The sequence below is a fragment of the Myripristis murdjan genome, chromosome 21 (genome assembly GCF_902150065.1).
Source record: "Myripristis murdjan chromosome 21, fMyrMur1.1, whole genome shotgun sequence".
In the NCBI taxonomy this organism is placed as follows: domain Eukaryota; kingdom Metazoa; phylum Chordata; class Actinopteri; order Holocentriformes; family Holocentridae; genus Myripristis; species Myripristis murdjan.
The window spans coordinates 20320270-20347703 of NC_044000.1; the positions used below are offsets into that span (position 1 = coordinate 20320270).

The 27434-nt window shown below is 42.5% G+C and overlaps 1 protein-coding gene across 3 annotated transcripts in view; it reads left to right on the forward strand.

Annotated features, from left to right (window-relative positions):
- Nucleotides 1-27434, forward strand: part of arhgef7a (Rho guanine nucleotide exchange factor (GEF) 7a) — a 39113-nt gene that overhangs the window by 2025 nt on the left and 9654 nt on the right. Inside the window, exons 2-22 of one of the 3 annotated variants that reach the window (XM_030080664.1) lie at nt 505-588; nt 3990-4074; nt 4227-4360; nt 4900-5101; nt 7753-7841; nt 9491-9585; nt 9757-9852; nt 10495-10617; nt 11928-12066; nt 12156-12215; nt 12331-12477; nt 13635-13721; nt 13832-13910; nt 14025-14164; nt 15517-15738; nt 15837-15930; nt 16168-16257; nt 16775-16954; nt 19829-19928; nt 21295-21349; nt 21770-22705. In XM_030080664.1, the coding sequence (XP_029936524.1) occupies nt 505-588; nt 3990-4074; nt 4227-4360; nt 4900-5101; nt 7753-7841; nt 9491-9585; nt 9757-9852; nt 10495-10617; nt 11928-12066; nt 12156-12215; nt 12331-12477; nt 13635-13721; nt 13832-13910; nt 14025-14164; nt 15517-15738; nt 15837-15930; nt 16168-16257; nt 16775-16954; nt 19829-19928; nt 21295-21349; nt 21770-21892 (2424 nt within the window). In that variant the 3' untranslated portion in view covers nt 21893-22705. Of the gene's footprint in view, nt 1-504; nt 589-3989; nt 4075-4226; nt 4361-4899; nt 5102-7752; nt 7842-9490; nt 9586-9756; nt 9853-10494; nt 10618-11927; nt 12067-12155; nt 12216-12330; nt 12478-13634; nt 13722-13831; nt 13911-14024; nt 14165-15516; nt 15739-15836; nt 15931-16167; nt 16258-16774; nt 16955-19828; nt 19929-21294; nt 21350-21769; nt 22706-27434 lie in introns of those variants that run through there. The other 2 variants (XR_003930278.1, XM_030080663.1) reach the window with 2 other exon arrangements.

Consider the following 27434-nt stretch of genomic DNA (forward strand, 5'->3'; position numbering starts at 1 on the left):
CAAGCTGAACATGTCACAATTAGACTGTTAATCCCAGACATATAGTGAAGACAACATAGTAAATACCCCCCCCCCCCCCCCCCCCCCACACACACACACACACACACACCACCACCACCCCAAAAAAAAAAAAGGAAACAGGGGCCTGAAACTATATCCTTAGCACTGCAGCTTGACTGCTTTCTTTATTTTGTCCGCTTTATTGTGGAAGGCTACTAGAAAACTGGTTAACCTATAGGCTGAAAACTCTTCAGTGGGGATCCCTATTTGCCAACGTCATTTCCCTCGATCCAATACCACTGCCTTGTCCACTTCCCTGCTGAAGGATTAGTGTTCAGCCTCCGAGTGTGGCAAGCCCACGCAAACAGGGAGTGTAGAATGCGTGTCGCAGAGAAGAGCATTCTAGGTCTAAATAAGCAGCAGATAGCCACACTCTGAAAGGCAAAAGAGGCGCACGGCGTCACTTGAAAGCGAAATCTTCTAACCCGCGTTTCCGTCTTCCAGATTTACCAGGAGCCGAAAAACGACGGCGAGTGCCTGAGCAACATAAAGGAGTTTCTCAAAGGCTGCACATCGTTTCGCGTCGAGGTGAGTGCCAAAGATTGACGCTGTTGGGGTTTATTTTCAAACACATGCACATTTGGGAGAAATCGTTTTGGAAATGGTGGGTTTGTTTTACACGTTTGGGTAGAGACACTGACACAATAAACAATGGGGACACGGAGTGGACGGACGGAGCCCTGACAGTGGGAGGAGTGTGAATTGCGAGCCGAGAACAATCACCCATCGGGCGGCTAAAAGAGCCTGGTTTGTCCAGTGCTATTAAAAGGCCATACATAACAACATTTTGCCTACACCTCATATTGTTAAGAGCAGTTGAACTGCTGTGGCCCAGCGTGGCTCATTCCCCAATGGGCCTAATTTGCATGTTTGGGAGCACCTAGCCTTTGCATAGCCTATGGTTAGACTCTCTAATTAATGCAGAGCTTTGTCCTCAAGCTCATGCGTGGCATTGCATTATCACGTCCAGGTTGCACTGGCCTATTTGCTCTGGGAGAATCTGTTTAGAGCAGGTCATTGGTGCAGCAAAGAACAGCATATGAAAAACTAGAAAACTACAGCTACAATGCAAGCAAGACGAGTTCTACCATTGTAATTACAGCCCCATTGTAAGGTGTGAGGTCTAAACATGCCTCTAGATTGTCTGGAGAAGCCTTGCGGGGCTTGGAAGTCTGTGGCTACCCTGTAGTTAGCTGTGAGAGTTCATCCAGTATGTTAAAGCAAATTAAGGACAGTGCACTGTTTAAGGCTATGTGCTGGTCAGTGCATAGAGGGGTCATTGAACCAGCCCAATCTGACAATACAGCTCAGTGTTCCTCAGCATTGACTCTCCCTACTGAGACTCTAGCCACTGAAGAAAAGGTGGCGATGGGGTGAGAGGGTGCGCTGTCATATTGCAGGCATGAATCATGCCTTTTATTTGTTATATGCAGCTGGAAAATAAGGGCACCAAAAGACTTGCACTTTGCGATTTCATTTGAAATAGGCCTTTATTTGTTTTGGCCCATCAGAGGGATGGGTTTCTGCAATCATATTGAGCAATAACTGGCAGGGCTGTTCATACCAAATACTCCAAATCTGTATTTAGGATTGCTGACCCCAAGTTGTCTTTCACTATGCCCCCTTCCTTGCAATCTTCTTTTGTATGTTTACCACCATAATCTCTCCTTTATGTGGTGATGGCCTGTGTCATAACTGGAGGAGATATATTAGACAGCAAGTCTTATTACTGTCAGCATTTTCCCGTCTTTGCTTAAGCTACATTTTTAGACAGTGCATGCGTGCTTTCTTGTGAGAGAGCGTGTGCAAATGTATAATATTATGAGTGAACCGGACCGTGCAGGATTACTGTAGTTTCGGGACATGGCAGTCCTCCCGCTCACCATCTGTGGAGCATGGGAGAGATGGATCTTCTCCAGGGCCCAAAGCACTGCTGGCTCTGACCCCAGGTAGCTGTGAGGCTGCAGATTAGAGCAGTGAGTAAGAGATAGATAGACGCACAGATAGATAAAGAGAGCGCAATTGCAGTGCTGATGTGCTACTTTCTAATGCATATAAGTGCGTGGCTGAAAATCAACACGCTATTTTTGCTGCATTTGTGTGTCTGGTTGTGGAGTTTTCATGAACCATTCATGCTCAGATCTGAATTTGGTTACTTTCTCACTAAGGTCCGGACACTTTGGCAGCTGTTTTTACTGACCATTGACCCCTAGTGTCTTTGACCGCAGGAAGTAGTCCCGAGAATTCCCATGGCCCCTCTGCTCCCTCTGGAAAAGTAATCTTACCCTCCACTAATGATCGCCGATCCATCTGTCTCGATTTGTGAAAGGGTCTGAAACCTTTGCTGTCAAAAGTGAAAACAAGTAATGGGAGCTGCATATTAAAACACCCACTGCCGCAGTATTTAACCCCACCTCTGTTCTCTGTGATATGGACACCAATTATCACTGACTAGTGGGTTCACATAGCTATTACTATTATAGTATTGTTCAGTATACTCAAGTATTGTCTCAAAGAATTATTGCATTTAACCATACTAATCTCATTTACATTAGATGTGGTAGGCTTATGTAACCCAAATTTGAATGCTGGGAGACTTAATATTAGCAGGGTTATTTAGGCATGTAAACACCTTATCCCATACTCTGCTTGTTTTGCTGTAGATTTTCTAAATCCATGGGAATATTCAGTTATGTTCTGTTTATTCATAGGGAAGAAGATGCATACTGATCTAATTGCACATGACTTTAACTTGAATATGAACAGATACTGGAATTACTCTGTACATGTAAACACTGATTTTCTTTTTTATGACAAGTGTTGTTATAGCAGTGTGCCATCTTGTTGTAGCTCGCTGAGTCATCAGAGGTGTTATATTATTGCTGTGTCAGCCTGCTCTGAGGGATCATTACCTGAATGCACTGCCGGGGCTCACGAGACACGTCTACGTTTAGTATCTTGGTCATATTCATTATCCACTCACATGCATGTTTAATGTCACATCGTTCATCATCTTTCGGTGTGATGATGGATAATGTGCTTCTGATAGAGAACCTGTTAGAATGACGGCTACTGAGGTGGCAGAGGAAGTTCAGCTGCGAGAGAGGAGGATAAGGAAGAAAGTAGAGTGCACGTAACCCTTGGGCTTAGTAATCGTCTGAGTCCCAGTGACAGTGCAGAGTGGTGAGAAAGAGGATGCTTTCACATGAATGCTCACCCAAGATAGTCTGGATTTAAGCAGTTCTGGAGGGATGTAGCAAAAGGCTGTTGCTTTGGAAACAGTCCATCACACAGACACACACACACACACACACACATACACACACATATTCCCTCAGGGCGTATCTGTAATCAGAGCGGAAGATGAAAGGGACTCATATCTCACAGTCGCTCACGCTCAATAGCACTGGACCGAGAATAACCAGCCACTGTAGCCGTCATACAGGAAGAGAGAGAAGACAACCACAGTCATCAACAGAGTTATAATCCCTGCCATTCATATTAGCAGGCCTCTGAAAGTCTGGCACAGGCTGGCACACCACATCCATTTACCACAGTTACTGCTCTTGATGCTCATTAAATAGACAGGGGACTTCAGCATCCGCTACAGTCAGTACCTTCAGTAAAGACATATTTCAAGCCATGGTAGAGTGCTGTAAATGTAGCCAGTCTGTTTATAGCTGCTGTTTCAGTACCATCCACAAATCTTTGTGTCTGTTGAACTATCAGTGTGTTTCGCCTGAGGCTTCAGTCAAGATAACGAGAGTTATCGATTGGCTGCTCAGCGCGGGCAGTGTGGCCAAGTGATGACACAGCCCTGCTACGCTGTGGAATCAGTAATGATTTTTAAAAGGGGAAATGCACTTGCCAATGGCTTTTTGGCACACACACTGATGTCCCCTCTCTCTCTCTGTTTCTCTCTCCCTCAGCCCTTTGAGGCCAGTGACCTGCTCCTGGGACTGAACTTCTCCAAGGTGCTGAGCAGTCTGGTTGCTCTGAACAAAGTAACTGCAGGTCAGTTGAAATATGTGCTATGAGTGTGAGTGGCATGATGTGTGTGGGAGTTTGTGCAGGCGGATAGTCGTGTGCGTGGACATTGATTTCAGGTGCCAGCCTTGGTGTATTTATATTCAGTCTCGTCTTTATCTTCTATCCTTTCTGTCTAGATATCGGCGTGGGCAGCGATTCTGTGTGCGCCCGTCACTCTTCAGCTCACCGCATCAAGTCGTTTGAGTCGCTGTCCTCCCAGTCCTCACTGGGCAGATCCTCCAAGCTGCTGCAAAACCAGTTCCGCAGTCTGGTAAGACTCATGCAGGTTAAGCTTGTTTCATGCTCCCTGTGGACACAGACACGACTGTGAGCACGTTGGCCAGAAGCGTGGACAGTGGCCATGATGACGCACACACGCCTCCTGTGATGATTGGCTGAGCAGACAGAGAGGGATGTGGGCGGGAATGAAGTGGATGACTTACTTAGAAGGAAGGGGGAGAGAGCAGTGTGAGATGCATGAATGCAGCTCGTGGCCCCGGTTGTGTCTGTGTCCATGGGTATGAATTAAGCTTTACAACAGCATAATTCAGCATTCACAAATGTCTGCACTATTGTTGGGATTAGAGTCACTGAGGACTATGTTAAAAAATAACTTTCTAAAATGACATATCTGCAATCTGAGAAACGTGCCATCTAGTCTGGCGTCTCTGAATCTCCCTCTACTCTTATTGACTCTTTTTATCCTATTGACTTTACATCTCTTCTGTTTTCTCCTCTTGTTTGTGTGTCATCTCTGGGCCTCACAATGTCTCTTTCGCTTCCTCTTCCTCTCTTCAACTTCTTTTTCAGGACATGTCAGAAAACAGCGGACAGCAGCTGCTGGTGAAGGCACGCTTTAATTTCCAGCAGACAAATGAGGATGAGCTCACCTTCACCAAGGGTGAAATCATAAATGTGACTCGTCAGGAGGAGGGCGGTTGGTGGGAGGGGACGCTCAATGGCAAAACTGGCTGGTTTCCTAGCAACTATGTCCGCGAGGTCAAAGGCTGCGGTGAGTCCCACTACTGTCTCTGGGCAGCAGTTCAGTTCTTATGAATTTCATCGTAGGGAAATGGTTTTGGGGTGGGGATGGATGTGACATGGGTGGTACAGTGAGAGGTGTGATCGCCTTTTAAAGGGAGTGCTCCGGTTAAAGCCTCTATATCAGCAAGCATCTGCTCGGCTGAAGTGTCTTCGAGCAAAACACTGAATCCCTGCCAGCTCCAGGGGGTTGTCCTGACCTGTAGCTGACCCTGTGTTTCAACTTTCCTGTGGAGTGAGGACGAGGCAAAAAGTGACTTTCACTATCACGATCAACAGTCTATCAAACTACCCAACTGCCCAAGTTGTTAATTATGTGACAGGAATGCAGAATGGTCCGGTTGCTTGCTCGGTCTCAAGCAAGGAACTGTATGCTGCATTCTGGTTTCTTTAGATTTCATTCATAAGCACAAAGTTGTGACATAATAAGAAATATATCGAAATATATCGGCTATATATTTCGACTGATATGATAAATTGTATTATGATAACATTTTTGGCCACATCGTCCAGCCCTACTAGAGAGTGGGCATGTGTTATGGCCAAATTGGATGATCTATGTTTATTATTTAAACAATAGGTAAGGAATGGTTAGTTCTTTATTTATGTATTGAATTCAGCAGAGTAAAGTCCTGAAAAAAAAAATCACAGTGATTAATAGACCGTTTTTAAAATGACATGGGTGACTTTGATTGGTGGTCTGGTCAGATGGGTAGAAACTGATTTGTGTGATCACCGAAGTGGAGAAGCCACCAAAGAGACCTTCGGGGAAATTGGCATGAATGATGGAGAGTCCCAGAGAGATTTTAACGCTCTTTTTGAGGCCAGCCACAGAGATTGAACTTTACATAAACAAACCATGCCTCACACCCGGGCCTGCGCCTGCCCAGAGTGTTTTCAGCTGCAGAGATAATGGTTAAGAGGCAGTGAATGCATCTTACCCCAGAACACAAGGATATGCTTGTTTTCCTTCACATAAAGTAGGTTCACATTGGATCAAGCTGGCTGGAGATTTTATTAAAGTATATTTATGAACTTTGGCCATATTCAGTGGACTTGCTATAGAGAGTGTATAATTTTGTTCACATTGCTGTTGTTGCCTTCAAGTGCTGTCAGCAATATTGTAACCATGCAATGAGCACAGAAAAGGGGGAAAATGGGGGAATTTTCTATAACTGAGTTGTCGTGGTGTAATGTGCAAGGGGACCGTGGAGAACTGTTAATTTATGTCACTATTGAAATAATATATTATCGCAGATTTTTGTGCATGCTTATAAAGATCTCTTTGTAAGTTTGATACAAAATATGCATTGAACATGCTGTCTTTATGCAGGGCTTACACAGGCCTTGAAAATCCTTTAATGTTTGTGGATTTGAGAAGAATAAAATTAAGTCTTAGAAATGCACAGATGGCCTTGAAAGTACAATACATGTTTTTTTTTTTGTTTTTTGTTTTTTTCTCAACTCATCAGTATGTCTCTGGCCCTCTCTTCATCTTCATTTCACTTCCCCCTAAGGAAAACCTTTGGAGGGGTATTTGCATTGTTGTAGCAGCACTTTAAAATGAATGATTTCACCTTGATTTCTTGACTCATCAAGCTGATGAGTATTTTTTTTTTTTTTTTAAATAATTTTGTCATGTATAATTTTGCCTGTCATGCCTTACTCCAAGGCAGATTTGACTCCTTGAATTTCACCAGACAAGGCCTTGAAAGACATTTGAAAAGTGATTGAATATGATGTCACAGTGAGAGTGGCAAACCTGTTCATACAGCTGTTGGCTAACGAATTAATTAAAAACATCAATTATGTGTCTGATGCACACAATGACTCCACTTCACACAAAGTAGCTCTGTGTTAACTGATACCCAAGATAAAACAGCCACTTAAAAGCTCATTTTTTGTGTGGTGTTTTTTTTTTTTTTTTTTTTTTTTTTTGGTTGGGACTAATTTGTTATCGCAAACCAACAGCCTCTCCATATGCAACAAGTTTTATTACCGACATCTGTCTTGAAAGTGCGAGCTTCAGAGATGTACTTGAACTTCAAGTACATTTCTGATGATATCTTCAAGTCTTGAAAGCATCATCAGTTCTGAGATGTTCAAGTGAAAATTTCTGTGTTTGTTTTGACTGTTTGGTTCAACTTGTATTCCTGTCACTATGGACTATGGTAAAAATAACAAAAAGAAAAAGAAAAAATAACATTAATTTGGATGACTAATATGAAGAAATTATTTTAATGTCAGACCGATACAATACTTACATTACTATAAATTATTTGCCTTTTTATTGATTTTAATGCAAATTACGTAAGGTATTGGCACGCCTCCACAGATAATTTGCATATTTCAAGTATAAAAAGTACATTTACTTGGGCAGGATGAAGTTTGTTGTTCAAAATACAACCCATTTCTATTTTTATGTAACATTTACTCTTTGAAGTCTAAATTAATTGAGCCTCAGTGATGTGAGGTGTTGTGATTTTCTTTTTAATGCATCGTAAGATAAAACTAGATCAACTCAAAGTACACGATTTTGTTTCTTTTACTAACAGCAGCACGTGCTTGGAATTCCCTCTATCAGCTGTGGCCCTAAATAATTTCTTCTCTCTCTGGTCACAGACAAGCAAGTGTCCCCTAAATCTGGAACCCTGAAGAGCCCACCGAAAGGCTTCGACACCACCGCCATCAGCAAGACGTACTACAACTTGGTAAGAACACAGCGCACCACTCATCTGACATTAGCTGGCTTGCCTTCTCTTTTTTTTTTTTGCTTCCTTTCATCTCCCTCCTGCTTTCCCCGCCCTCTAATGTTCCTAGTTATGTTCTGAGAGAATTTCTAAACGAGACGCGATCTTACTGGGCTTCATTATTTGGAAGATCATTTCCTGGGTCTCTGTGGCTGTTCAACAGAGAGAGAGCTACCTGCATGTAATTGCACAGTATTATGAGGAGAAAATGTTTTTCCCCCAACAACTCTCTGACACACTTTCTCTCCTTTTTTTTCTGAAATAGTTTCTGCCTGTACCTCCTAAGGTCTTGTAGCTGAAGGCAGGTGTGGTTTGTTTTTATAGAGCTGCTTGGGCAGGTCTCTCTCTGTCACTGTGGGAGGAATCGTGCTCACAGGGTAGGGTGTGTCTTGCAGTGTTTGGCAGATTGCACTAAAAAAAATCTTGGAGGATTACTCTTTCTTGAAAATTAAATTTGGCAGTATCTGATTAATTGGTGCTCATCATTGGCCGTAGGAAACTGTTAAAAGAAGGGTTGGACTGATATTCAGTTTGCTGATACAGACCTTTAATTCAAAATGTAAATTAAAAATTGGCCAATCAGTTTCATCTGCCTTGGGTACAGTGGATATCATTCATTATCAGTGGCAAACCCTTAACGTGAATTGATTCTAATACATTTTGTCATTTACATTTTTTAATTGAGTCTGATGCCACAAATATGGATGGATGCATTAATGTTGTTGAGCTCTTGGGTATCGGAAGATTTTTAGTGTGCCATGGTCTAAATGCTATTTGAGGATTTTCTACCCTGCAAAGAATAACAATCTGGGGGGATACACTGACTGGTCGTGACTTGTCAGCTGTCAGCTGCTTTTATCCAAAAATATTGCTATCTGCCCCCAGAAACCTTTGTGTACCTCAGATAAATGTGTCTCTGACATATCTAGTCTCTACGGTGATGGTCAGTATTTTCAGTATTTGCTGGTGTCCCACAGAGATAAATCTTCACATACATTTGTATTACACCCCAGTCCAGGGATACCATATAAGCTCTACTGCCTGCCATACACTGCCCAGATTGGGTTTATTTACAAAGTGTATTGAGGAGTTTGACTTGCAGAAATGCGCTTTGTGGAGCTTCTGCAGTCCTCTGAATATTGGCTTTACTCAAATATTCTTTCTAATACTCCAATATTGACTCATGTTTATAATGTGTTTGCAGTACACATTAAAAAAAAAAACACATGTAGCTGCTGCACACTTTCAGAGCTTGTATAAATAATTAATTAGGACTTGAAAAATGTTGCCAATACAGTGTGGTGGCTTTTGGAAGTGGAGCGCTTTTTATACAGGCTCTTAATGCGACTCTGAGTTGATTGAAGCAATTCCTCTAAGCATGTAGAAGCTAATAGATTTTCATCACTCACAGTTCCTGTTTAATCCATTTTCACAGCAACTTTTAGTTTATTGTACACGCTTGCTGTAACAAAACAAATCTTAAAATAGTTCCCTAAAATGAAGATGATTGACCAAGGCTTCTACTAATCCACACAAAATGGAAAACTGAAGTTGTATGTTTTCTGTTTTTTTTTTTTTTTTTTTTTTTTTTTTTTTTAATCTGATTGTAGGTGTTGCAGAATATTCTAGAAACAGAGACAGAGTACTCCAAGGACCTTCAGAGCCTCCTGACCAACTACCTGCGATCTCTTCAGAGCACAGACAAGTAGGTCTCACTTAACATCTGATCTCACTTAGATCTGAAGCTCGTAAAGCCATAACTTGATCATTTTTGTGTCAGTGCTGTATGACATAACCCTGAAAGCCATGAAAGGAGTCAACATGTCACTGAAACTGTTTCTCGGGTTGTCCTCACTCCTCCCTCTTTCTCCGGCAGACTGAGCAGTTCAGACGTGTCTCTGATTCTGGGGAACCTGGAGGAGATCAGCACCTTCCAGCAGATGCTCGTCCAATCGCTGGAGGAGTGCACCAAGTGAGTCCCTCCCAATGCTCAGGCCCACCTCTGCAGCATCCTCACCGGCCCATAATAAGCACAGGGACATCTAGTGTGTGGCTGCGGTACTGCAGGGCTGTGTGATGAGATTTGTAGTCACAGCCCAGTGTTCTCAATTTTGCAGAATCTGCAGTTCGACATACGACTGAGACATAAATGCTGAATACCGCAGACCAAACCATCCTCTGTTTTTTTGTCGAATTAGCATTTATGGTTTTGAGTGGTTTCTAATATGGGGGGAAAAAGGAAAAAAGGAAAAAAAAACAACTTTCGCAATATCATGGCAACATGAAAAGGGGAACAGCAATGTGATTGGGGGATGCTGTGTGTGCGTATTTGTCTAGACATAAATGTCAGAAACATCATTTTTAAGGGATGATGAGGTCGAAATGTGAGTGACAGTCATCAACAGTATAGGCACACATGCAAATTCAAACATGCAGCAGTGACAACATACATTTAGGTCAACGAATATGTTACACTGAGTTTTTACATTGAAGGATGAGAGCACCTGTCGTCATTGACCGCCATTTATTGACCTTTAATTTTAGTTTAATTATATTTCTTCGCCGTTGTGTGAGACTTTGTATTAACTAACCACTCTCATTTTTTTCTTTATAGACTTCCAGAAAGCCAGCAAAGGGTAGGCGGCTTCTTCCTCAACCTCATGCCACAGATGAAGGCTCTCTATGTGGGTTACTGCTCCAACCACCCCTCTGCGGTTAATGTGCTCACCCAGCACAGGTAAGCTCAGACCCACCATCTACATTCTCATAGATTTCACTCTCATACTCATTAGTACTTTGTCACACTGTATCATCCCCTTTTTTTCCTTAAAGTAAAGACAACATGGCCGATGAAAAGCAGCCGCTCTTCCTTCTCTGTGTTTTTGCATGATCCAGGAAGCCGTTTTATACCATGCAGGCAACATTTCACAGCAACTAGAATGAAAATGGAGACAGTACCAGTAGGTTAGGTGGTAGCAGTTATTAACTGGATGATAAGAGAGAAAAAAAAAAAAAACATTGGTTGTGGGAGTTTATGGTAAGTGTTTTGAGAGTTGTATCTGCTTACTCATTGCTGATAGTGGCAGCTGTTGCAGACAGTCTGCATGAAAACAAACTGTGCATCATTACCACCAACAATATGCATTTAAGGTGATGTTTTTTTTTTATCCCTACAGACAACAGAATAGTCTTGACACACTTTTAGGAGAGAGGATGAAACATTTTTTTTTTTTTTACAAGATAAGAGAAAGTCGGGGCTTTGAAAATTTGGTTTTAAAATTTAGGATCAATAAACTAAGGCCTTAGAACTTGAAAATGAATAAAATAATGAATGGCCTCGAAAGTACTGTTTTAATGAAAACTAGCACCCAAATTCATCAAAATGCCTGCCTCTCTAAATCAATACCTCCTCTCCTGTGGGGAAAAAGCCCTGTGGTGGAAATGGGCAGGTTTAACATGAATGATTTCACCTGGCTTTCTCCATCTGACAGGATCATAAGTAAAAACACAGCTTCTGTGGTGCAGAATTTTGATTTCTTAGTTTTAGGTCCTTGTATTTCACCAAACAAAACCTTCAAAGCAATTGAAAAAAAACATTGACTTTAAATAACTTTTAGCTTCCAGACAGGGAGAGATAATGGGCAGAGGATGATACGATCTTGAAGATAAGTGCTTACAGTCTGCAACAGAAGAAAGAGGGCATTTGCTGTAATTGATACTCTACTAATGTACACAGAACACTGACTAGACTCTTCCTCTTGATTATGATTTCACCCCCAGCATAACTCTCCATCATGACTCAACAGTACGCTTTGTGATGACAGAACTCGTTATGACATTGGGAATTGCAGAGAGAACCCACTGTTATGATATCACCATGACACCAGATTTTCCCACAGCACTCTTCCCTTTTGTGTCTGCAGTTTTGTACATGCATACCTGAAATTACATCTGAGCCTGCTGAAGGGCATCAGAGATGAAGGGTGATAACCAAAGTGAATTAATCAAGTCTCTTTCGCTCTCTCGCTCGTGCTCTCTCTCTTGTAGCGAGGCATTGGGGGAGTTCATGGAGGGGAGGGGTGCAGTCAATCCCGGGATCCTCACTCTGACCACGGGCCTAAGCAAACCCTTCATGAGGCTTGACAAATACCCCACCCTACTGAAAGAGCTGGAGAGGCACATGGAGGTGGGTTGTGTGTCTGTATTTGTGCACATCAGTCAAAACATGGTGTGTTGGGTCATATGCCTAATTACTGACACTTTGTTCCCTTTCAGGAGAGTCATCCTGACAGGCCAGACATTCAGAAGTGCATGGCGTCTTTCAAAAACCTGTCTGTAAGCTGAACACACTGGCCACACTTCCTCTCTAGCTAATACTTGTGACCTGACTTGTACAAATTACAGCAATAGCAGGTCCTTAAGCGGTTGTCTGTTTTGCAATGTGTGCCAGGCGCAGTGTCAGGAGGTGCGGAAACGCAAGGAGCTGGAGCTGCAGATTCTCACCGAGTCCATCCGGCTGTGGGAGGGCGACGACATCAGGACCCTGGGCTCTGTACTCTACATGAGCCAGGCCATGGTGCACAGTCCCGGGTCAGAGGTACGAGCAGCATTCACCTCCTCCTCCACCTGCACTTCACTTTACTCTCAGCTGGATCATGTCTGCTGAAATAACAGTGAAGAAACTGCCTTGTTCCTTTTATCAACTGATTTTTTTGAATGCAAGTAGTGGACGAGAAATAAAACGATGATACTCAATTAGAAATTAGTCAGTTAAAACATTCAAATGCAAAAAGATTTAAACTCATGTTCTTAAAACAGTATAGCAAGGATAAACCAATGCGCTATACAAAGTGTATCTGCTAATGCAATGTTGAAATAATATTACTGCTGCTAATATAACTACTTACTGCTATGTATTAAGTCAGTAATTACTTTATTGATGCGCCAAATATTGGCCAAGGACCAAACTCAAACTCATTTGAGGGAAGAACAGTATAACTCAACACAGTTTATATTTGAATAATGTAAATCTGTAACTCTTAAGTTATAATGTCTCTGAATTTCTTAACATTTGAACAAAAAATATTAAAAAAAGGTACATTCAGGACTGCCTCAGAGCATGAAATGCTTTGGTCCGCTGGTAGAAAACCACTGAATTACATCAACCAAGTAATGAACAGCATAAAGAGAAGTTGTTTAGTAGTAGTAGTAGCAGTGGTAGTACTTAAAGTAGTTTTTGCCAGACACCTCTGGCCTGGCCACATCTCCCCACAGACAGTGTTTTTCATAGTAAGTAGTACAAAAGCAATTCCATGATTATGACGTAACCCCCAGTCAGAGTTCTCTATTGTGACTCAACAGCCCCTTTCTTCAAACACATCTTTTGATTGTGGCATATGCAGCGGACTGAAACCTCCACTGTGACAGAAAGTGCTTTCCATTATGACAGCACATTTTGAACGACTCTCCATTATGACTGTCCATCGTCTTTGTTAAAAAAAAATTTAATTGTGACTTTTCCCCAAAATCTTATTATTATTTGCATCTGCTCATAATAAAGGCGTTTTTTTTTTTTTTCAGCTTTTTCAGTTGCTTCGTGTGCTGCTGAAATGTCATCTTAAAAGTTATTTGAATTGAAGGTTGATATGCAAACTACAGTAAAGGGTCTCATTCTCTGACACTTTCTTATTTTCATGCAATCACCCTTACTCTCCCCGTCTCTTTCTCTCTCTCCATCTCCCTTCTAATCTTCAGGAGAAGTCGGAGCGTTACCTCATGCTCTTTCCCCACGTCCTCCTCATGTTGTCTGCTAGCCCCAGGATGAGTGGCTTCATATTTCAGGTCAGATTAAAAGATGTCTTCTCTTATATTTAACCTCTCAGTCCTGGGCATATACTGATACAAGGTCTTTTTTATTGTCTTGATACTGATGTGATGATTTTGCTCTTCAGGGGAAACTGCCCTTGGCCAGCATGACTGTGACCAAATTGGAAGATTGTGAAGCCCATAAAAATGCCTTTGAACTTAATGGTACGGGTCCAGAGCCGTGTGCACGGTTTTCTACTGAGTTCTGTCTTCATGTTGTAAGGCACGTTCATTTTTTTTTTCAGTGTAAAGCATTGAACATTGCATTTGTCTTGGCAGGCACAATGTTTGAGCGCCTCCAGGTGGTTTGCAACAACCAGCAAGATCTGCAGGACTGGGTGGAACATCTGACCAGACAGACCAAACACACCGCAGCCACAGCTCCCAGCCACAAACCACTCGCTGTGCCCTGCCACACGGTCAGAAACTAGTGATCACACATCCACACACAACTGATTATGCTTTCCATCAGTGTTGTTCCACTGTGGTGTGCACACTATGCAAAATTGATCTGAAATATACTGTGAGAGCCAATTAAGCAGTATGCAATGAGAGGCCACCTTGCATCATGTCTAACAATGTTCTGAAATATCTCTTAAGCATTTAGTTGCGTATCTTATTGCTCCAGTTTAAGTGGCTGCAGTACCTAGTTGCATTAAAATAGAGAGAATACAGATTTTGAATAAATAATACTGTTGATCAAAGCTACACTGAACCACTTTGCATGTTGTCAACTCCAAATGAGAGCAAGAGAGAACGGTTTGAAAAATGTGAAATTCAGTACCCAGAAATTACATCCGTAAACTGCACACAGCCTGCTCATGTTTACCAAACAGCTTTATCTGGGTGGAGTGTTCACTCTCTGCTGTGAAGGAGACACTTTTGTGTTTTGCTTGTTTGCAAAGGGTAGCACTGTCATAAATCTTTCTCCAGGTGAAACACACTTTCTTAAGTTTGTATTTTGTCCTGGAATCAGTGCCGTTACTAACGCATGCAAAACATAAAACTGGTCAAGCAGAATCTGTAAACGCAGCGTGCTGTATCCCCACTTCAAGTTCCTGGCAGAAATTTGCATAGGCAGCCTGAGTCGCCTGCTGCAGCAGACACTGGCAGCTCCAGATCCTTGGCTTTTGCATGTGTGTTTATCAGTATGACTCCAAGCCCAGCAAGCTAGTCTTTGCTGCTGTCATCCAATGCTGGTTGTTTAACAGGACAGGCAACAGAGTGTTGGTAACAGCAGGCCTGGCAGTCATGGTAATCTACATGCTCTACGGTTTACTGCAGACAGGCCAGTTTTCTTATTAGTCAGGTATCTTTAAGCCTTTAAGTTATATTCACAGGAAATGTGATATCCATTCCTGTGGATGACCACAGGGCCATACTTGATTGCATTTGCGCAAATAAGGTCAATCTACAGGTCTCAGTTAGAGGGGTGTACATGCCCCTCTCTGCTGCAGTTTGTGGTTTAGGCTGTTAGGATAGTTATACTGTATATTAACATAAAATCTTGCCTAGTGCAGCTTTAATTTGTATTCTGCAGCAAAGCAATATAGTTCCTGAGCTGTAGCTAATGAGCATGTTTGCTAAGTGATGCATAGTGCACATATGAGAGATAATTTTAATTTCATAATTCAGAAATTAATTAGCACGCAGTCAGACCTGTGTGTTTCTTAGGTATTGTACAGCAACTTCAAACATGATGCAGTCAACTGAGGACCTGAACTATCCATTTTATAGGTTATTATATGGACCTTATACTCTCCCTCCACAGCTCCCATCTCACCCGCTGACTCCGTCCCGACATGCTGAGGGGAGGGCCATGACAGTCGCCCCTGCTTACCACACCTTACCCCACCCCTCCTCCCATGGAACCTCTCACAGCACCATGATGTGGGGCCCGCTGGAGCCCCCCAACACCCCCAAACCCTGGAGCCTGAGCTGCCTGCGACCTGCGCCCCCACTACGACCCTCCGCCGCCCTCTGCTACAAGGAGGTGAGCGACCGCGGTGTATGCAGTCTGGACGTCTGCATGTGCTCTCTCAGCTCGATTTTCCAATTATCATTTGTCTTCTTTTTCTCTGCCCTTTGCAGGATCTCAGTAAAAGTCCTAAGAGTGTGAAGAAGCTCCTCCCCAAACGTAAACCTGAGAGGAAACAGTCTGAGGAGGAGTTTGCCTTGAGGAAAAGTATGTTTAACCCCTTACTTCATTACATACAGATTTTTGAGTGCAGTAGCTGTTCATTTTGTTTCTATTCATTATATACAGTTGATGTGAAATTAATTTTTTTTGTGCAAATGTACAGTACACACCCACAAGCTGAAAGCACACTTTCCAGCTGTTTGAAGGTGAGGGTGACAAAGCAAAAGAGACATCCAAAGCTGGTCGGTTTCATTTTCCGCCTTCGCCTCCCATTTTCTTCAGGTACAGCTGCCCTGGAGGAAGACGCCCAGATCCTTAAAGTTATTGAGGCATACTGCACCAGTGCAAAAACCAGGCAGACCCTCAACTCCAGTAAGAAATTGCACATTCCCACTTAAACCTGCACACACACATATGAGCAGGCGTTCCTGTTGGAGCTTGAAGTCTTTCTTGCTGATGTGTCTGAACTCCGTTTCTCATTGTCTTTCTTGAAACGCTGTTATTCTGAACTGATCCCTCTAACAGTGTCTTCTCCTCCTGTCTCTCTCTTCCACTCCTCACTCTTTGGCATCACTATGGTTTACCTTGACTTTGGTTCGCCCTTTCCTTGTACTTCATCATTAATTTTATTTTACTTTTTTTTTTTCCTCCATGTTTTTTTGCACTGTAATTTTGTCCATGTATTATGATTTGATGCATCATCCCATCCCACATCTGCCATTGGTCCTATGATTTGTCACATGTTGCGTTTGCTACCTCCTGTGCTGTCGCCCCCCTACCCTCATCTGCCATTTCCTCCCCATACCTTACATACACATGCCCCCACCTCCCCCTCCCTCCCCCCACCCCACCCATACACGCTGCCCTCGACTTGACCCGCTCCGACCAGCCTGGCAGGGCACCGACCTCATGCATAACCACGTGCTGGCCGACGTGGATCGGTCCTGCGTGGACTCTCCGGGCCGCCGTAGCAGCGTGTCGCGGCCAGAGGTGACCTCTGACCTTTCGGAGGACTCTGACTATGACTCCATCTGGACCACCCACAGTTACAGGATGGGCTCGGTGTCGCGTAAGAGCTGCATCTCTCACCAGAACTAGACTAAACTTCTGCTCAAGAACGCACTGCCGCGCTGCCCTGTAAACACAGCACACAGCGCGCTTACCTCTTAACCTTCGGTGTACTGAAAAAAAAAAACTAGATTGAGAATTTTTTTTCAATTTATTTATGTTATTTATTTTCTATTATGAATGTGTCGATTTTTTTTTTTTTTTTAACTTATTTGGTTTATTTATTTTGGACAGTTTCAAGATGTTTTAATAAGTATCTCCCTGTTGCCTTGACCACTTTCCCTTTTATGTGCCTCCTCTCTATCCGTAGTTGTCATGCAGTAAGTGTTTAGTAATGTTTGCTTATTTATCTTGAATGTGCCCACTCCCCTTGTTTGACCTTAAATGTGGGGACTCTCTTAGTAGAGAGTACAGGGGTGTTAGAGTGGGTTGGTGGGGTGGGGTGGGGGGGGCGGCTGGGGAGGGAGAGATGGGGACTGTCTGATATTCAGATGTGATTCAGGAAGGAGTGTATTCTATTTACCATGTACTACTTCTGTCCAACATGTCTGTTTTAGAGTATGTATGAACAAACAGCACAGATACATGCACACACACACACAAACACATACACACACACACACAGAGGCACACACACACACACACACACACACACACACACACACACACAGAGGCACACACATATGCCCTTGCTGTCTGTTAATATAGCAGCATGCAAATGTAATATTGACATTTTGTCCAATGTTGCTTTTTATATTTTTTTTTCATAATGTTCATAATCTGTATTTATTTTGCCAGCCCAAAGCAGGATTTAGTTTTAACACACCACATGGCCAGACTTTTATGTTGAAAGTTCAATGCAATATAAAATGCCCTCCATTCTCTGATGTAGCTGCTGCAGAAAAGAAGATTTTTTTTTTTTTTTCCACATACAGTTAGCTCTCTAGTCGAGTTTCCTCACACTGGATAAAAGCTACTGAGCTGAGGACGGTGTGTTTAAATTATCTAATGTATTTTGTAGCCTCCTGAACATAATCCACTGAAGCCTGATAATCTTAGAACCAGTAATGTTTGTCAGTATGTGGGTCTACAGGGTCGCATTTAGGTTAAGTTTTGCATTAACGAGAGTTGATGCATTAACAAGGAGAAAAAAATGGCTCATTTAAAGCCAGGGAAAATACACACAGAGTGAAAACTGGCTTGTTGAAAGTGGTCTGCTGTTCTAAGAGCTACAGTCAAATCTGGTCTTATGATAGGAATTTAATGCGTTTGTTCTATAGGATATGTATACTGCTACCAGAGGAATAGCAATTGTTGGGGTCTGACGAGTTGGCACTTGGTCGAGGAGAGTGTAGCCTCAAAATACAAGAAAAGCATCCCTTGTGTTACAACGGACTAGCACCTATGCTATAGCCTCACAAGACAGACAGTTTTGTTTCGTCTGCCTTGTGAGGCTGCCCTTGCTCTCTCACGCATCAATAGCTATTTTTATGAAGAAGTATTTTTCCAGTATTGGTATAAAAACCACAGGTTGGCATTCATTTAGAATCTATCTCCTCTTACAGTTATTATGTGAGTGACACATATGGAATATATTGATCCATGTTCTTTACATGTTTCTGAAATTATTTCTTTATTGTATTCTTTATTTTGTATACAGACTCTTTTTTTTTTTTTTTAAGTTATATTTGATTCTGCATGTCAATGTTTACAAAATGACTACAGAGCGATCCCTGGAATAATATTTGATTTCTCTTGACATTTTATTTAGCTGTATCAAGGTTTACACTGAAACTATAACAAAGTGTTTGAATTATTTTGCACAATCGTGTACTGGGTCAGCGGGTGGGGGGAATAGAATCTGTTAAATTCTGTACTTTTTGTTGTCTACCTTCAGTGTGTATGATATAGTCCTAAAGGTAGACTTAAGTATTCAGTGTTACTGTAAAGTAAATGCTCATTTGTAGTGTAAATGCTCACCGTCAGTGTTCTGTGAGCATTGAGAAAAAATTAAAAAAGAGAGACGGTGATTATATGGGATCATTTCTATGTGAGCTACTCATTCAGCCTCAGAATACTGACAGGGTGAGCTTGAAATATAAAGAGCACATAGTCTCCTTTTCTGTAAATAATGGTTGTCATGGAGCAAGAAAAAAAAAATCCTAACAGACATTCTCTGAGTATTTGAGCTAAGAATATGACTGTCCTCATGTCATGTGCTATACTTTGTGACAGGTGTATTCTGTGGTTTAAGAAGCAAACTAAGTCAAAACTGGGACAGGCAGGGTGACGAGACTAACTGTCTTTGACCAACATTGTCCTCTGTGTGCTCTAATGCTGTATTCAATTCACACATGTGACCATGTCTTATCTACAAACAGCGCCTTCAGAGTATTTGTTCTACACTGCTGAAGTAAACCAGTCCCAAACGCTGTATTATGAGTTTTGAATAAATCTGTCATTTGGTAGACTCTGGCATTCTGGTGATTTATGAGACTTTCAGAACTAATTGTTTGGAGTGTTTTTTTTTTCATATGGGGAAAATGGTGCAGAATGAGAGTTCTCATGAGTTTTAAAAATGCAGTGTCATGTGTTTTGGTGAATGGGTTTGTCTTCTGCAAGGTCTTTCCACGGTGTCTTGTCTCCTTGAATGTTTTTCTCCCGTCTTCTTGATATCTGGTCTTTGCATGTCTAACACACTACCCCTCCCAAGTCTGGTGTTCCTCTGTCTGGTTCTGTCAGTTCTTCCAATCAAGAAGCACAAGCTGTGCTCTGAGCGAGTCATTACTGAAGGTGGTTGGGTGCAGAGTCGCCTTATTGCAGGATAAGACGGAGCAAAGTATCGATTGATGGGCGTTGTTTTGTTTTGGAACAGGGCCGCGGAGGGAAACAGGACTGCAGGTGATCATCCCTGGTGAGCAGAAAGCCCTCGTCGAGGATCCCAGTCGCAACGGACAGAATGCAGTGGAAGAGAAGTAAGATGATAAGCCTCCTGCTTCGTCTTTGTCCTGATTCCTGGTTGTTGTGCCTTTTGGGTAAAACTAGTGAAGTACCCATTCAAAACGCACCTGTTTGGAACGGGACGATTGCTTGGCCTCTGGTATTGCTGCTCACAGCTTTGTGGAGAACCACTCATCCAAACAACTTCACCCTCGACGTGTCACTTCCTTGGGTTTTCAGCAATACACCCGCCAAGTGTGAAGTCGATCGGATAAACGGTTGTCAAGATAATAGAAGAGCAGACAGAGATTCTTTTCCTTTTAGTTAGATGTTTTGTTGTTAGGTACCAGGTCTGGGGGAAACCAGGATACCCTGGTGCCCTCACTTTTCTTACTTCCAAGAATGGATAGCTATTACAACAAATCAGTTTTCACAAGCAGCAGCTGTTTTATTTATTTATTTATGCTTTAGAGATGAGTATGGCGCAACACGTCAAACAAAACCGCTCAATCTCAAACTTAAACTTCCACGTAAAAAAGGAACCTGAAATAAAGACGAGGCTCTGAGCTATTGCTCAACTGAAAAACAGGAGAAAATGGATGTGAAAGTAAAAAGGGCCTCTCACTCCTACTCACAACTGCTTGATAATTAACAAAATCTGTTTACAGGTAATACACTCGCTTCTATTTACAAATTTACCAAATCTCACAACTACACAAGAAATAGTACTCTTTATTTAGGTTACTCATCCTACCATACATCACAAAGTGGCTGACAAATACTACATTCCATTCAAAGCACACACTGCCATTATTGAAAGTGGGAGAGAGAGAGAGGGGCCGGCATCAGCTGGTGTTTAAATCCTTCAGGTAACCAATCAGCAAACAGCAATCTCCTCGGCTGATCCAATCAGTTGTCACCTGAGGCTCAACACAACCACACAGACTGCAGGCACTGAGGGAGCGAGGACAGAGGTCAACACAGAAGAATGACTAAAAGTCATAACATGTATGTAAAGCCCAGCCTTGACAAGATGATTCTGGCTGCTTTTGGTTTTCATGATGCTACCAGTTGGTGAGCATTACTGTCAATATAGTGACAGTGCAAACAATGTTAGTTGCACTTAAAAGAAGCAAAAAGCGATGGTAGTCTTTAGTGATAACTGACTAAAGAGCCCACGTGTCTCAGCCACCCCTGGTCCTCATCAGGATACACCCTGATCAGGAGAAGAACCACCACTTTGTATTTGTTTGGGCTGCCTGGAACACTTACTCCTTCATTGTGTGTGTGTGTCTTATTTTAGTATGTCTAGCCATGAGCAGCCATTATTTTCTCTTCTTTCCTTCTTTGAATTAGTATCACAGTCGATGTGTTGACCGGTGAAACGTCTTTATCTTTCAGGAGCCTGGTGGATGTGGTCTACGCCCTGAGGGACGAGGTTCAGGAGTTAAAGCAGGTGAATATTTTGAGTGTTTTATCATGGGTCACAATGCTGTTTTATACTTGTTGTATAGCTATTATTATTATTAAAAAACATCTTGTCTGAGTTTCTGATTCAACAAAACGAATAAGTTCAGTACATAGCAAAATATGAAGGGTTAGCTGACTGAAATCATTTGAAAGATCTCCTCTGTTTCAGTGAGGTGTTTTGTTGTCTCTCCTTTGTGTGGTTGTCTCTTACATAAGCCCCTCTAGCCACTTTGAGGTGTGAAATGAATTTTCATACAACAGCTTGATGATTTTCTGGCTTTTCTGTTGACTGCGTTGGGGTGATGGTATTGTCACCTCGCTTTGAGCTGAGACATACACCGACTGGATGTCACTTTGAAATCTGTTTTCGCTACACCACTAATCACTCGATTGCACCCCGCCTCAGGACAATAAGAAGATGAAGAGGTCCCTCGAAGAAGAGCAGAGGGCGCGGAAGGAGTTGGAAAAGGCTGTGAGGAGGGTGCTGAAGAGCATGAATGACCCGACATGGGATGAGACAAACCTGTGAGGCTGTGGTGTGCCTGAATTTGAAATTGTGTGTGACTTTATCTGTGTATGTGTGAAGAAGAGAAAGAAAAAGCACATACATCTGCACATGCACATGCACATGCACATGCGGATGTGTGGGTTTGCTTGCAGTGGATATGTGTGTGTGTGTGTGTATGCTGATGATACCTGTGTGAGAGCTAGAGTTTGTGTGTATGTGTAGATGTATTTGCTTCTTTGAGTGTGTGTGAGTGTGTGTTTGTGCTCTAAGGGGAGGCCTCTAGGATTTTGAGTGTCATTGGTACCACTCTGGGAAAGAGAGCTGCCACAGTGCTGAGCAGGCTGAGCCACCCAGTCCATAATAACATTCCTCAAACACCAAATGATCAGGTGAGGATCACAAACCCTCACCGCAGTGTGTTCGCCGAGCCTGCGTCACCCCGTCGCCTCAGCACCCATCAGGCTGCGGCTGTTTGCTGCACCCGGAGAGAACTCATCTCCCTCTGTTTACAAACATTTCCAAACAATGCATTGTATAATGGTACGTAAATGGTACTGTAACGGTACGTTAACGACGTCACAAAGTGTGAACTGGAACTTTGTCATTTCATAACCTCGCTTATGTTATTTAATTTTTTATGAACTGATTTTGTTGTTGTGGTCTGTTTCCCCGACCGCTGTACAGTTTGACCACGTTGCGGTTTGACTTTCTGTTCTTTCTGGGTGTCTTAAGGGAATTGTACAGCTAATTAACTTGTACTGTATGATGTAAATACTGCTGAAAGATGAGCCTTTGCCCTTTGGGAGAAATAAATGTGTTTTTAGAAGAATGGAAGTGGTGTGCTGCTGCAGAAGTCTTGCGTATGATGTGTGTGCACTGAAACACCCCAAAGGAACAAGGCCGAACATACTCACACACTCAGACCTGTTTCATATCAGTGAAACCGAGAAATACGATACCAGTGGAGTCTTGGAAATACAGGTGAGAAGTGGCTGGGAGGGGTGTGAATTGGAATAATTTGCAAGAAAGTATATTCACAGCTTTTGAAAACTAATGTGCCATGTTATGGAGGATTATACTTTAGTATACCGAAGCTGAAAATAGATATGGCAGATGACTGAATTTATTTAATGGAATCACCCGCAGTCTTATGCAGAAATCAGACCAAAAGTTAGCAATATAAATAATCAAAAAATATGACAATGATATTGATTACTGCTTGTCTTTCCACATATAAAAAACACAATGTGTCAAAGCTTGCATGCACACCCCTGTGTGTGTGTGTGTGTTTGTGTGTTGTCTCATTGAAGCGACAGACCTATTGAATCGCATTGTGTGCCCTGATAATCCTGATAAGTTCAGTTGGGAAATGATCCCATTCTGCTGCTGTTGGCTGAATAACCACAGATGTCAGCCCTTTCACTGAGACTGTCACCTTGTCCACTCATTAGTCACGAGAACAGTTGCCTTTTGTCTCATGTTGAATATTCCTGCGTAGATACAAAGGCACAATTCACATTCATCCTCTGGAGCAGATTTCGCCAGATAAAGCCGGGCTAGACTGTCATGCTCTGACCTTGTTTGGACTGACTTTTTCACATCGGCTGGCTGACTGCCGCTCGGCGTGCAGCAGGAACCAGGAGCTGGAGAAGCCCACCTGGAACCTCACAACTAAACCTGAATCTCTTAGCAGCTCTCACCCCTTTCCAGAAGGAGGTAAGTATATACATTCTGAAACAGTATTTTCCTATATCATTTTTCCCTGTGTGCCAAATGATATTCAACCAATAAGTGACAGCCCAATTTATACTATTCCGGTGTTTGTGTAGAAAATGGGATCATCCTCTGAGAAGCTGGCTCTCTCCCTTTTGTCTCTTGCTTACGTCTTCCTGTCCAGTGTCCAGTGGGCAAGAAACTTGTGAACTGAGGAGGCAGACGTGTATTGTCAGGGTGCTGACCTGCCCCAGCCCTTCTTCAGTCTCTCTGGCTTTTTCCTCCTACCAGGATAGAGTGACAGCCTGTCACTGTGGGCACTCCACAATGCGCCTCAGACCCCCCAGACTATTGTGGAGCTCAGAAAAAGCATCAAGGTCTTCCTCTCTCTTTCGTTCACTCTTTTTTTTTCTCTCTTTTCAAAGCGGAGAATCAATCAGCTATACACACACACACACACACACACACACATACGACTCACTTCTTTTCCCTTCCCTCTGTCTATTCACCAGCCAGTGATCATTTAGACTTGACATGTATTGTGAAAAACTGAGCTGCTCTCCCTCTTTCTTCTTCTCTTTCTTTCACTCCCTTTCTCTTTCAACTGTCTGTCATTAATGTCCAGGTCTTACAATATGCGAACAGAGGAGGAGAAGAAAGCGAAGAGTGAGGGATGAATTGATGGATGGGAGGATAAGCACTCAGTGTCCTTTCTTTAAAGATTTGTTATTGTACAGTACTGTCTCCCAGTCATTTTTGGTCGGTGTTTCAGTCTGAAAGCCCATCCACGTGCTCTTTTGTATGGGAAAGCAATAAGGCCCCATTGAATGAAGCTGAATGGACCTGCCATCCTTAGGGGCTGAGGCCTGAGGACTCCTATTCTTTAGCCCCCAATCTAATTGGAGCTGAAATGAAATGGAGGTTTCTTATGAAAATAGGCTTTGTTTGGCCGCAAGGCTGGTAATTCATAAACAATAAGCAGGGCCCCATTGTGTAGATAATAATATATTCATGCCGCTGGAGATGGGGAGAAGGCAGAGCGAAGGCTGAGGATATATAAGGAGGATAGGCAGAGACAGGGATGGAGAGTGGAGGGATAAGGGGATGGGGAGGAGGAAGAATAGGAGAGGAAGAGTAGGGGCTAATAGCAAATAGTGGGTCAGAGAGAAAATTGGCAATGGTAGGCAGAGGCAGAGGACTTATTAGAGGAAGTGAAAGGACCAAAAGTGGGAACGAGTGAAAACTGAGTGGGAGTGAGGGAGGTGAAAATGAAGGGAATAGGAGTGATAGACAAGATAAGAATGAGGAGAGCAGGGCAGGAGATTGGGAAATGGTTTGGAGTACCTCTAGCCCACAGGTGACAGTGTTTTGGGAGTAATGGGGGAGGGGGACAAGTGAGTGAGAGCATAATAAAATGGAATAGGTTGCACAGTGCAATTCTCTGTGGAGTTCAGAGCAGTGGAGCTGAATAGAGTGGAGTGGTCAAGGGCAGAGATAGGCAGAGCGGAGCAGAGGAGCAGTCAATGCCTAACAGGCGAGGGGAGACGAGGAGAGGGGAACAGACAGTGTGTCTGTCTGCAGGAGTATAAAACTGACAGGAGGGCTTTCACTGGCTGGAGACGGGACGGATGGCTGGGAAGAGCGCAGGTGAGCTTTCGTGCCACTTCCATGCTTCAATCTCCTGTACAATCGCTAACTTTAATCGTTCTCAATGTAAACCTGCATCGTACCTAGAAGTGACACACTCTTCACCATTCCCAAACAGAGCGGAGCCACCGGGACCACCATGCTACCGGACATAAGTGATGTCATATGTGGACGGTTGTGGTTGTTTGCTCTGTGGACAGACACACTGACCAAAGGGGAGACTGTTTCCTGTATCCTCTGTAATCAACTCTTAAAATTCAGATTGTGGACATTTTACCTTTATTTCCTGGAGTGTAATTCTTACCCAAGAGGCAAACTGTGGGATAGGAGAAAGCTCACCCAGCCTTCTGGATGTCTCAAAAATATTCCTCTTCTCCACTGCAGCTGAACCTTCTGAATTTTTGTTCTTCTTTCCTCTTTTTTGGCTGATAAGAAACCTTGGAGTTCAGTCAACTGGACAACTGAGACTGAGACTGGAACCCTTTGGGACAGAGAAAAGTGGCAAGATGTTAAGGACATGAGTGAGAGACCAAATAAAACTGAGAAACTTCTGATTCAGTTTACTGCCATACAGATAGATGTGTCAACTAATGGTGAGTCTAAAAATAGCAATGTTTACTTGGACTGAGTGTGGGAATGATGGTGATGGTGGTGCTGTGTGTGTGTGTGTGTGAGCAGAGAGGGGTGTGTACATGCTTTTGCCCAAGAGGCACAAATTTGTATATGCATGTGTGAGAAGGGATAAGAATCAGTCTTGAATAAGAAGAACCGGTAATGCACATAGTTTATTAGTGACTCAGCTGTCCTTCTTTCTTGTGCAGAAAACCTTCAAGTTGCACTGTCATGTTTAGACAAAACTCCTCAGTGATGAAAAGTCATCCAGGCATCCAGAACATCACATGTACGAACTGAAAGCAGCACTGTTTCTGTGGTAATGGTGGACGTGTTTTGACAGTACAGTTGTGTCAGTTGTCCATAACGACATCATCAAGCTGCATGGTGCTTTTCCTGTGTGAGTGGGAAGACACCTGCCTCACTATAATGGCATTGCTGCATGTCACAAAATCTAAGTTTATTGTTGCTGTTGTTGTTTATCTTGTTACTCAAGTATCTGAGGGTGTCATGTTGGTGCAAAACTATACTTTCATTTATTCTATATAGTATTTTGAACTCATCCATGTTCATTCTTAGGGTATTTATGATCTTGTCTGGATACTTCTAGCTTGTTCCTGAAACAAACAAACAAACAAACAAACTAAACAAAAAAAGGGAGTAGATATTTAACAGTCATGATTGCAAACAGTCTTCTAGTCTTCTTGTTTATTGCGTCATTTTTTTGAGGAAGTACTGACTAAGCAGCAGTATTTACAGTAAATCTAGGCAACATAACCAACAGTCTATGGGCATGTTCACATGTGAGCCACTAGATGTCAGTATTTGTTAACATATGAAACAGAGAATTGCACCTATCCTTTTTCCTCCAATGTTAGACCATCAAATCCAGCATAAGATGGAAAATATTGCTCATATTCCTTTGATTTGCCTAACTAAAATGTGTGCATGTATTGCGTCCATTGAAATCCGTAGTGATGCGAGTAAAGTGAACAACAAACAGAACATTAAAGGGAAATGCAGCAATAAAATAGTGGGGGCAAACAGAAGAACGAGTATTTTTAAGTGATTTACCTGCCCAGCTGCCCCAAGCAGATTTTGTCAAATCCGGGGACCCTGTTATGGACGACAATTTGTCTTTATGTTTTGATTTGACCCAGCAACGTGAGGCTGAGCGACTAATTAGTTAAAAGCACATTTATTTATTCTTTTATTGTGTGATTATCAGTTTGGATGATCAGATATTTACTCTTACCACCAGGTGGCAATCATACCTAATGAAAATCCTCTCAATTATCTGTGTGTGTGTGTGTGTGTGTGTGTGTGTGTGTGTGTGTTGGGGAGTGTAATTTGTGTAACTGTGCACATGCATGTTTTTGCATGTAATAACACATCTTTACATTGCCATTTCTTGATTTTTTTTAAATTATTTTTTTTTTTTTTTTTTTTTTTTTTTTTGTTCCCGTCTGTGTGTATTAATCTTTCTGAGTGTGTTTACATATTCCTAGGTAGAGGCTGTGTGTGTGTGTGCTGGACGTTGCCCTGCTGGAGGTGCTTGTTTGTGTTGTTTGTTTGCATGCAGCAGAGTGGT